The sequence below is a fragment of the Mastigoproctus giganteus genome, chromosome 13 (genome assembly GCF_048544385.1).
Source record: "Mastigoproctus giganteus isolate SK-2022 chromosome 13, ASM4854438v1, whole genome shotgun sequence".
Classification (NCBI taxonomy): domain Eukaryota; kingdom Metazoa; phylum Arthropoda; class Arachnida; order Uropygi; family Thelyphonidae; genus Mastigoproctus; species Mastigoproctus giganteus.
The window spans coordinates 20,542,283-20,554,703 of NC_143587.1; the positions used below are offsets into that span (position 1 = coordinate 20,542,283).

A 12,421-nucleotide genomic window follows, 5' to 3' on the forward strand; every position below is an offset into this window, starting at 1 on the left:
AACAACAAACAAACAAACCTTCCCTTGGAACAGGGGGGGGGGTAAAGTTCCCCCACCAGAAGAAAGGAGGGGAGGGTAAAGAGGAACCATCCCCCTACCCATTTTGTTAGCCGAGTGAATTACTTATTCTACCTAATTAAAACACTCACTACTAATACTTGGTGATTATGTAAAATGACCACTGAATGTGAAAAATATGCACAGTCACCAAGTTGATCAGTAATCATAGGAATCATTAGTGTTTATGAAAAATTGTCAGATTAAATACTTTATCATAACACATATATTGCACCAGTTCAGTAACATATGATATTCCTACCAATTTCAAGAACCTGTATTTAAACTATGCCTTTCAACAATAATATTCTAAATAATAACATGTTCTAAAAGGTTACTGAAATGCCTAATCTATTCCATTCTGCTCTGTTTAAATATTTTACTTTCATGAATGCACAGGGATAAAGATGGAGCAGAGCTAACAATTGATGGAAAACACATAAAGACTAAGGAAGAAGCATCTGATACTTTTACTTTAATCATTACTAAAACTTCTAAAGATGATATTGGCAAATACTCCTGCACAATTAGCAATGAGTGTGGTGCTGAAACAAGTAGTGGGAAGGTCACAGTGAAAGGTAAATTATTTTATGTTTATTAATAATATTTTAGAAGCTTCAGAATTCGATTGTAGATTTCAGATTAAACTAAAAGAATGTGAAACTGAGTCTCAGACTGATGAAGTTGGTACATGAATGTATTGTAAATTGAAAATTTGATTTTTATAATTAAAAAGTCATAATTAATGACTTTTTAATTAATAAAATTTCACTTTATATCTTCATTTTTGTTCTTAGATATTTAGTTCGAGGGTTTTTTTAAAATTCATGCTTAATTAAATATGATTCGCAACCATGAAAGACTTTATACCTTACCTCATACCAACAAATTTGAACCTGGAAGCATATGTCAAGAATTCAAGAGTAAAGCATTTATAAATATTCATTCCTGTTTTAAAATTTAAGGATATTTGTTGCATTGAGGTATACATATAATATACATATAATATGTGCAACATTGCACATATTGGAAAAACCCTATTGCACATATTGCAGAAACATATTACATGTTGTGCATATTGAAAAAACCCTACTCTCCCTCCTCCCAAGATCAGCTAGATACAGCCCTGATTGAAAAGGCCTTTAGAAATTCTTCCAGTCTATAGTAGAATGAACTTAGTATTAGTAGTGGCTTTATGCAAGAAAGCACATTCATATTAGCCAAAAAAAAAAAAAAAAAAAAAAAAAAACCCTACTTCTCATATCTTTTGTCTAGTTCTTCCCTGAATTTATTCACCAGATGAAAATTTGTTCTGACAATCAAATGATGCTCCAAAAATCAATCAGATTCTCCAAAAATCAAACAATCAGGTTCCCCAAATGAATGACAAGTAGTGAAACCATGATACTGTCATGGAAGACAGCCACAGTGTGTGGCCTTGAATAATAATGATATTGATATAGGTATTTCAAGTTTAATGTCTAAGATTGCTATTGGTACAAAGGTTGGCAGGGTAGTTAATGACAGTAATTAAAGTTTGCTGTTCTTCATGATAGGTTTTTGGGTTTTGCCCATTGTCACTCATTTGGGGAGGCCTGAATTGATAACTGGAGGAATTTCTAAAGACCTCTTTAATAAATGCTGTAATTGGCAAATTTTAGGCAGGAGTAGGGTTTTTCCTGTAAGTTATGAGTTTCAGCCTTGCACAACTTGCAAATTGGTCTGTGGAGACCCACTTGTACAGACATAATATACTTGTAAATTTTAGATAAAAGGCAGATTTTAAATTACATATTAAATTCTAAATTTTAAACCCTGTGTAGTTTAGAACCTATTTATCTAGGATCTGTTTGATCCTAGATAAATAGTTTGATAAATAGTTTGATCCTAGATATATATTTGATCAAGATAACCAATGCAACATTATATTTCATATACTTTATTCTTTGGTGAATCAAAGAATAAAGTAGTAGATTTTATTTTATTTTTCTTTTATCTTCTGAATCTATTTAAATCTCAAGGCTAGAGACCTATAAGGAGATCTGGTTGTGGTGTTCAAAGCCTTGGATTGAATAAGCTGAATGTTAATGGCATTTTTCCACTTGCTGAGACTACATCCTTGAGGGGGCATAAATTCAAGTGAGGAAGGATGGTTGCAGGATGGATTTGCAAAGTTTGCCTTCATCCGGTGGGGGTTGATTGTTGGAACAGGCTTCCATCTGTTATTATTATTATTAGCCAGTGCAAGGAAGCCTGAGGCTTATGCTGCACCAGCCAAAAAAAAAATTCCCAAGTTACCCTGAGAGAGAGAGAGAGAGGATTCAGAAGTAGAAAGGAATCGCCAAAAAATAGAAAAATGATGATATCCAGCTCAGGACCCTGGGTATGCCAAGCCCATGCTCACCAGATGTGAGTCCCTAGCCTTGTGTATATGTTGAATAAATTCAAGGGAGAACTAAACAAATATTCTTGGAGGGTATGGATGGGTGAACTGGGGTTTTTTTTTTTTTTTTTTGGATTGATGCCATATAAGCTTGCTTTCTTGCATCATCTGCCATTACTTACTACTGCTAAATATCTTTTTTTGTTAGTTTTAGAGTATGGTAAGGAAATTTGCCGATTTTATTCACAATTTATCTTTTCCAGTATCTCTTCTGGTTTGTTTTGCTTACTTGCCACTTTGACGAAACTCACATATCAGTTAATTATTTTGATGTGTTATTATATTATATCCCATAACTTCATAGACTTTGAGAAGCTTATTGACTATTTCTTGGATTCAGTCTTAATTTTCAGCCTTAATTTCACAAAAAAATTTCATTCAATAAAGTTTTTAAGTGAGTTCCATGTAGTTCATTCAGCTTCATTTATGTTTGTTAAGGGGAAGTCTTGTCTGACTAATTTCATTGGATGCTATGATGTAGTCACAAAGGAACTGGGGCACCTCCGTAGCCAGGTGGGCAGGAGCGGCAGTGCGTAGCACACACTTCTTGATTAGACCGGGGTACAAGCCTGTGACCACCAAATATGGAGGATGCGGAAAGGTCAGGGAATGACCACCGCATATCCCTGAAGCAATATGGCCTTAGTTGCTAATGCTCCTAAAAAACCAAATAACAACAACAACACAAAGGAACTGGATGCAAAGAATAACTTTGATATCATATATTTGGATCTTAGAAAAGCCTTTGATACTGTTGCACATAGAAGACTGCTGCACAAATTGGATCAGTGTGGCATTGGAGGCAAATTGCTGCTATGGATAAAGGGATAGTTGAGTGGGAGAAGACAGAGAGTGGTAATCAATGGACACTGCTCTTCGCGGACTAATGTTATTAGTGGAGTCCCTCAGGGTTCAGTGTTGGGTCCATTGTTGTTTCTGTATTTATAAATGATATTGATGATGGTATATCAGGCTTAATATCCAAGTTTGCAGATGATACGAAGGTTGGCAGGGTTGTTAATGACACTAATGACAGTACACTGCTGCAACAGGATCTAGAAAAGTTGAGCAGATGGGCTGAGAGGTGGCAAATGAAGTTTAACATTGACAAATGTAAAGTACTACATATGGGAAGCCGTAATCCCAGAGTAACGTATCAACTCTGTGGTACCACACTGACAGTGGTAGAGAAAGAAAAGGACCTGGAGATAATTGTGCAGGCAGATATGAAGTTTTCTAAGAAGTGCAGACGGTCTGCAAGAGTAGCTCATGGTGTCTTGTCAATGATATACAGGAATTTTTCTAGCAGGGATAAGGAGGTGATTATCCCCTTGTATAAGGCAATGGTCAGACCACACCTTGAGTACTGTATACAGGTCTGGAGGCCTCATTTTAAGAAGGATGTAGAGCTGTGGGAATGAATACAGAGAAGGGCAGCAAGATTAGTGAATGGAACAAAGGGTTGCGCTTACGAAGAAAGACTTAAGTTTTGCAAATTGATTGAGGTGTATAAAGACTGAATGATCTGATTGAGGTGTATAAAGACTTGAATGGTTTGAGCATGCTCAATGCTGATGGGATTCTTCCTCTTGCTCAGAATAATCGCCTGAGAATGGAACAAAGGGTTGCTCTTACGAAGAAAGACTTAAGTTTTGCAAATTGATTGAGGTGTATAAAGACTGAATGATCTGATTGAGGTGTATAAAGACTTGAATGGTTTAAGCATGCTCAATGCTGATGGGATTCTTCCTCTTGCTCAGAATAATCGCCTGAGAGGGCATAAATTCAAATTGAGGAAAGACAGTTGTAGGATAGATGTGTGGAAGTTTGCCTTTATGGGTGAAATAAGGGGTTTTTTTTGTTTTTTTTTGCTGATGCTATATAAGCTTGCTTTCTTGCATCACGTGCCTTTGCTAATGCTAATGATTACTGGAACAAGTTGCTTCCGCAGGTAGTGAATGCTGACAGTTTAAAGAAATTTAATGTATAGTTACCTACATGAGGAGGAAAGTACATAATTTGTTGTTTCTTATCTATTTTTTTTTTTTTTTTTTTTTGGCTGGTGCATCAAAAGCCTGTGCCTTCCTTGCATTATTTGGATAGTAAATATACTATTTTAATTCACAAATACTATGGTTTTTCTTTCCTGGAATCAACTGTTTTCTTTAAGGCCATTGTTTTCTAACATAATGGTTTTCTTATTTCTACTGGCCCATTCAAGAATAAAGTGGCAATATTTGATATAGTCAAGCTGTAGGCCTAGTAAAAGAGCAATCACTTTAAGGTCACTACAGATATGCTAAGAAAACTGCTCATACTTGAAGCTTGTGAAGTTTCATGTTATCAGAGGTTTCTTTCATTTGCATAGCATATGCAAAGGATGGTGATGTACATGGGTGCCAGCAGGATATTTTGGAATAAATTTTTTGTTCACCAAATTTTCGAATACATGCAACATCTTAATTAAGTCAAGATTGACTTATTTACATGTATAACCAAGCCAACGTTTCATGATAGGTGGGTGAAAGTACTGTGCAGACTGCGAGCGCATTCGGGAGAGCATATTTTTGTAGAATTTGTATTGGTTTAATGCTGCCGGTGCCCATGGTGATGTGTTTTCATTATTGGATTTGTTATCTCTACTGTTTTTTGTTTATTTGTTATTTGGTTTTTAGGAGCATATTGCTCCGGGATATGCGGTGGTCATTCCCTGATCTTTCCGCATCCTTCGTATTTGGTCATGGGCTCGAACCCCGGTCTAATCAAAGAGCGTGTGGCACGCACTGCTGCTCCTCCCCACCTGGCTATGGAGGCCCCCGGTTTTTTGTAGTGGGGGAGGGAACAAGAACTGAGGGGCCCACTCAAACTCACTTTTGAGGAATCAATAAATAACTACCATTTAGCTGGATTGTACAGGTGTCCTAGAGTTTCTATTAGAGAATTTACATCACTGCAGTAAACCAAATCTCCTTCTTGAGAAAATAAATGTATAAGTGTTTTTGCTGATGTTTATGAAAATAGCATATTTTGATGCCCTCTTTCAGGAAATTCCATCTTTTCTGCCTAGAAGCCAAAAGTTCAGCTTGGTTTTTAAATAAGTTAAAATTATGAACAAGATCATTTAGTTTCTCTTGAGATATTAAGTGTTATTCTGAGGATGAACATGTCACTTCATGAGTGGGGTCACTAATTTGTTGGTCTTCTCCATAGTCATTCCATTTTTTATCGAAATCATCTGGTTATTCTTTTTCATCCAAATTGTAAGTGTCCAGTGGTTTTGGTACAGGTAGTTCTTCACTGTGTAAACAAGTCTTATAGCTGATAGTACATTAGAATATTTTACGGCATGTTTTGATAATAATAATAATTATTATTATTAGTAGTAAAAGCAGTGGCATACAATGCAAGGAAGCAAGCTTATAAAGCATCAAACAAAAAAAACCCATCCCACATCACCTGTCCATTCCCTCAAATAATTTGCTCTAGTTCTTCCTTGAATCAAACTGTCCACCTCCACAACACCAGATGGAAGTTTGTTCCAAAAGTCAACCACCTGCTAGCTGAAGGAAAACCTCCTCACATCTATCCTGCAACCAAATTGTAAGTGTTCATCCATCCTGAATTTAAATTTAAGCCACCTCATGTGTGGGTAGTCTGAGCAAGAAGAGGAAGAATGCCATTAGCATTGAGCTTGTTCAATCCATTCAAATCCTTAAAAACCTCGATCAGATCAGATTACTTCACAAGTGCTTAGTCTCCTCAACATGCTGTAATTTGCAGAACTGAAGCGCGTCTTGGTAAGACCACCACCACCCTTTCATTCCCTTCACCAATCTTGTTGCCCTTCTCTGCACCCATTCCAGCAGATCTACATCCTTCCTAAAATGAGGCCTCCAGACCAGTATGCAGTACTCAAGATGCAGCCTAACCATTGCCTTATGCAATAGGATAATCAGTTCCCTGTCCCTGCTAGTAGAGTTCCTGTAAATCATAGACAAAATTCTATAAACTGTCCTGGCAGTCTCTCTCTCTGGACTGCTCAGAGAACTTCATATCTGACTGCAAAATTACCCCCAGGTCTTTTTCATTTATCTCTGCTCTGAGTCTAGTACCACATAGTTGGTATGTTAATTTGAATTACTGCTACATCTATGTAGTGCCTTACATTTACCAATGCTAAACTTCAACTGCCATTTCTCAGCCTATTGGCCTAATTTGTTTATATCTTGTTGCAGCAGCTTACCCTGATTACTGTCATTAACCACCCTGCTGATCTTTGTATTATCTGCAAACTTAGATATTAAGCCTGATATACCTTTATCAATATCACTAATAAATATTGAAAACCACAAGGGCCCAGCACTGAACCCTGTGGGACTCCACTAATAACATTAGTCCATGAAGAGCAGTGTCCATTAATAATCACTCTCTGTCTTCTCCCATTCACCCATCCCTTTATCCAGAACAATAACTTGCCCTTAATACCACACTGCTTCAATTTGTACAGCAGTCTTTTATGTGCATCAGTATCAAAAGCTTTCCTGAAATCCAAGTATATGATATTAATATTACTTTTTGCATCCAGTTCCTTTGTTACTGCATTATAATATCAAATCAGATTGGTCAGACAAGATCGCCGCTTAACAAATCCATGCTATGACTGCAGTATAAGTGCATTCCTGTTTAGATGATCCTGCATTACTTCCTTAACCAGAGGCTCCATTATTTTCCCTGGAACAGAAGTTAAGAACATTAACAGGTCTGTAATTACTCACATCACCCTTTGATCCCCATTTGAGAACTGGGACACATTTCCGTCTCTCCAGTCCATAGGGCCTCACATGAATCCAAAGATGCTCTCATAATTATGGCTAAGGGTTTGCTTACCTCTTTTACTGCTTCTCTAATATAATTGGATCCATCGCACATGCCTATTTCAGGTTGTACTTCAACAATTCCTCTTCCACTCTCAGTTATCACAAAATTATTCATCTCCTTATTAGATTCTGATGAACTTCTGGAATTTCCATCACTAAAGAATTCCTCAACTTTAATGTAGATGCAAAATACCTGTTCAGTTTGCCAACAACCTGGGCAAGATCATCAACAGATGAACCATCTTTAGCGAACGGACCAATATGATTAAACCCCTTATTTCTACTGTTAATATAAGTAAAGAAGTCTTTGCTGATTTCTTGGCATTCTTTACCAGAGACTTCTCATAATCTGCATTAGCTTGCCTAATCTCCTTTGTGACTTGATTATAGAATACCTTATATCTTATATCTACCATAGGCTTCTGCATCACCAGAAAATGTATATACCTCCCATGCATATTTTTAGTTAGCCACAAGGCTCATCAGTTCACCTGGTATCCATTTATTTCTAAGCCTCGAATGTTATTTCTTAGTTGGTATATGAAAAGCCTAGTATCTTCTGTGATTATTTCCCTGAATGCTTCCCATTTAGCACTTGCTGCTGGCAATATCAATGGACAGTCCTACTGTGTAGAATTTAAAAACTGTCCATTCACCCTTGAGAATTAGTTATGTCTTTAAGTAAGTCTCACATCAGCACACTGTGATCACTTCCATCAAGAGGGTATTTTACCTGTAGGCTCTTAATGCATGAAGGGTCATTGCAGATAATCAAATCAATAATATTATTTCCTCTTGTTGCTTTTCTAATATGCTGTTGTAGAAAACAGTCATCCAATAAATCCACAAAAAGTATTCATAGTGTGTGAGTGACCAACCCACAAATTCTGGTCAATATCTGTAAAGTTAAAATCCTTTATTAATCATTATAAGACATCCTAATGCCCTCTCTGTTTCTCTTGTATAGTGTTTGTTATACTGATTACCATCATTAGGCCTGTAATGCACTCCTACTCTCATTTTTGTGTTCCTAGTGCTTATGGTACACCAAACTGACTTATCATTGCACTGACCACCCATATTGACTGGATGCACTGCCTTAGGTTTAATATGCTTCTTAACTGAGAGCATGACCCCCCCCCCATCTTGTCTGTGCTTTCTGTATATAAATAAAAAAAAAAAAATCTTTTCTGTTCACATCATATTCTTCATATTCAAATTCTGCATTCCTTATATCTGAGTGACACCACACATCTCTGATATCCTCACAATGTCTGCATTTGATGACTTAATCAATACTTCAAATTCATCAAATTTATTTACTATACTTCTAGCATTAGTGTTCATGCAAGTATATATGCACCTGTTCTTAGTCTTAATTTTCCTAACACAGCCCATGCATTTGCTTGTTTCATGATGAATCACAGCAGGGTTTGAAATCCTTGCTATCTTGCTTTACAGGCTGCTGCATGTCCCAGTAGAAGCAATGGAAGCAGTGCAAGAATCATTTTTGCCTCTTCCTGTGGCTCTAGTTAATGTATTAGTCTGTTTATCCCCCCAGAAGTTATCAGTTTTCTGACCCACCTAGCACCACCTGTTTAAATGTATCCATGTAAAAACAATCTCTCCTGTTAACAAGCACAGACCATGCTGAGAAAAATTCTACCCCATGAGCCTTGCATAGTCTCTACAGGGCCAAACTGATTGACAAGGCACTCAACGTTTTCTCTCATATTGTCTGGGCAGGATTGCAGATACTTTCAAATTTAATCCTAACTTGCAACTTATTCCCTGTACTTTTCCTTGCACTTATTAATTAAATCCCAAGTTTTCCTATTCCTAATATCATTAGTGCCAGATTTAAAGATAATCCCTGAAATGTTTGTCGAAAACAAATATAACAATCTGTAGAATGGTCTTTTAGTTCCTTCCAGGTCATAGGAACTGCAAATGGCACATGAAGTGAGATCCATTTAACCAGACAGTAAGTAATTTAACACAACTGATAGATCAGAAATGAGGGGCCCAAGACTTATCTTGATCACCCACTTTATATCCAAAATAAAGTTTGTAAGCTGTTTTAACTAGAAGGGTGAAGGTTCATCTCTCTCTGTGATTTAAAAGTTAGCTCACTACATATATAATAAAAACTATTAGGACAATTGATACATTTATATGGCATCTTAGGTTGTAAATGCAAAGAAAGGTTTTAAAAGTAAAGGAAGTAAAATGGAAGCAAAAGTCCTTCCCTTATTAGCATTAGCATTAGTAGAGGCACATGATGCAAGAAAGCAAGCTTATGCAGCTTTAAAGAAAAGCATTTAAATACATAGCATTTAAAGAACAGTCTACTCTTCGAAAGTTCAGACCTGACACAATATTGTATAAATATTGTGTCAGGTCTGAACTTGTTTGAGCAGCCATCTGCTACAAGTTTAGAGTTACATGGAAGGTTTGAACATGTGTGAGTATGCCTCAGCACACAGAACAGCCCTTTCCACACATTCATTCATTTTGTAAAGCTGCACTCTATTACTGTTTCATTACAGTATTATTTATATCAAAATTTGTGCCACATAAAATATCATTTATCAATTATATATTCTAAAAGACATTTCTTGGCTAAAGCCTTAGAGTATGAAGGAGTTTACTTATGCATGGGTTAATGCACACACATGATTTCTACTATCAAGGTAGTTTTAATGCATAATTTTAATTATATCTCATATTATGAATACCTTCACAATGAGTTGCCATGGTATTTCACTACCTCAAATAAATAACGCTTCACCTATGGAGAAGACTATTGTTACTTATTCTCGGTGGATACCACCACCCAGATGACACCGTTTCAAGGCTTTTTGGCCCCTGTTCGGTGAATGGGTAGGTACAACCCAGTAATGAAGTATAACCCCACAGTATGAGAGATGTCTGATTATATATATATTATATATAAATTATTTATAATATAAAATATAATAATATATAATTTATATATTATTTATATTAGTATATTTTTTAAGATTTTTTTCTTAAACCTCCCTCTTCCTTTTCATGGTATAGGTAAGCCTGTATTTAAACGCAAGCTCAGTGACAAAGAAGCAGTAGAAGGTGATTCCAACATAGAAATGATAGTAGAGGTAGATGGTGCCCCTCGTCCTTCAATTAAGTGGTTAGTTGTCATGAATATGCAGCTCCTTTACATTATATCCATTATGATCATTAGTTTTAAATATATTTCATTGTTAATTAAAAAGCTGATTTTTATCTTTAACACAGGTTTATTGATGATTTGGATATCACTAGTAGTGAAAATTACAAAGCAGTTTCAGATGATGATACAGGGACTTACAAGTTAGTAATCAAGAAGGCAACTCCAGAGATGGCGGGCAAATATAGTTGTGAGGCTACTAATTCTTGTGGCAAAGCAGATACTAGTGCTGCCTTTACTGTTTTCAGTAAGTAGATATTTTTTCTTTTTTTTTTTACTAGTCTGAACTGAATAATCCTAATATAATATTCTCAAATTTGTGCTGGTTCTTCAAGTTGGTAAAAGAGAACAAAGCTTTCTTGCTCAGTGTATTTTGTAATATTTTATTTTAACCCTAGGTAATTAATCAAATTCCTAATTATTTTAGCTTAGCCATTTAGCTAATCATGTCACCCCAGTCCACAAACTGGTATTTGTACCAGCAGACAGACAAACCTCATTTTAAATGTCAGGAGCAATATTACTAATCTAATTCTGAGAGAGTCAAAAATGATATTGATCAAAATGAGCTTGATTAGGAGAGGTAACTAAATTAAAAATAAAGGTAATTGTATAAAGTCTATTAAATTTTATTAAATATTTAGAATTGTGGTGTTATATAATGATACACCTGTAAACTTTAGTTAAGGCAAATTTCCGCACATCTGTCTAACAACTGTCATTCCTCAGTTTGAATTTATGTCCCCTAATGTGTATAATCTGAACAAGAATGATCTGAATGTCATCAACATTGAGCATATTCAATCCATTCAAAGCCTTAAACATTTCAGTCAGATCAAAGCCTTAACCACCTCAGTTAGATCTTCTTGCAGGTGCCTAATCTTCACAAACTCTGGAATTTGCAGAACTGAAGCTATTCCTGATAAGAGCGCCCTTTTGTTCCCCCCTCACTAATCTCATAATAAATTCATTCTGAATAATTTAAATCCTCAATAATAATAACGTTAATATTACTGTGGGTTACAACACATTTTGACTTTTCCCTGTGGGATTTCTTCAGTAGATATTACAGGATGTTAGTTTGATCAATAAAGTTAAACAATTTACATGATTTCATGTTAGGATCACAGATTAAAATTATACATACATACAGTGGGATCAATTAGCAAAAGGTCTCTGTAGATTCTCTGTAATTTTCTTAACTGAACTCATTATAGGTTTATTCTCTGATCCTAATGCAAAGTTAATTTAAGTTGTTTAATTAACCTTTTCACAAGTGAGTTCATAAGCATTAGTAGGCCCTGAGGAATGAGTTTTTTCAAATTTTTTTGAAAATTTGTAAAAATTTTGTACAAAAGGTTTCTAAATATTAATTTTTTCTTATTTTTGCTGGTTGCTCAATATTAGAGATGAAATTATTTCAAAAATAAAAGGCAGAATTTGAGACAAAATTGGAAAAGAATTTAAAAAATACTTAAAAGATTCATTATACATTTGTCATTACTTTTTTTATGTAATATTCATCTACAACTCTTTATATATCACTTTACTGAATTTCATTAACTTTTGGATCTGAATTTCAGAGAATTTTGGCTTCTGTTACCAAAAAATATTCTCTTCCAGTTTCAAAATCTGTTTTCATGCTGCCATTTATTATAAACCAAGTCTGCATTTACATAGAAACACTGATATGAGATATTTACTGGAAGATTTTTAATATAAATTGAGGGATCAAAATGTGTGCTAACCCTCATTAAAATTTTTGCTAATTTATAGTTAACAATCAGAAGTAAATGAGCAAAGCATCTTTAATTTCAATAACTCACTTCTGCA

At 35.3% G+C, this 12,421-nt stretch overlaps 1 protein-coding gene across 1 annotated transcript in view; it reads left to right on the forward strand.

Moving 5' to 3' along the window:
- Positions 1-12,421, forward strand: part of LOC150075838 (protein Obscurin-like) — a 598,361-nt gene that overhangs the window by 351,174 nt on the left and 234,766 nt on the right. The window contains exons 45-47 of the mRNA XM_090387723.1: positions 457-635; positions 10,441-10,549; positions 10,657-10,835. Coding sequence (XP_090243849.1) covers positions 457-635; positions 10,441-10,549; positions 10,657-10,835 — 467 coding nt within the window. The remainder of the gene's footprint in view (positions 1-456; positions 636-10,440; positions 10,550-10,656; positions 10,836-12,421) is intronic.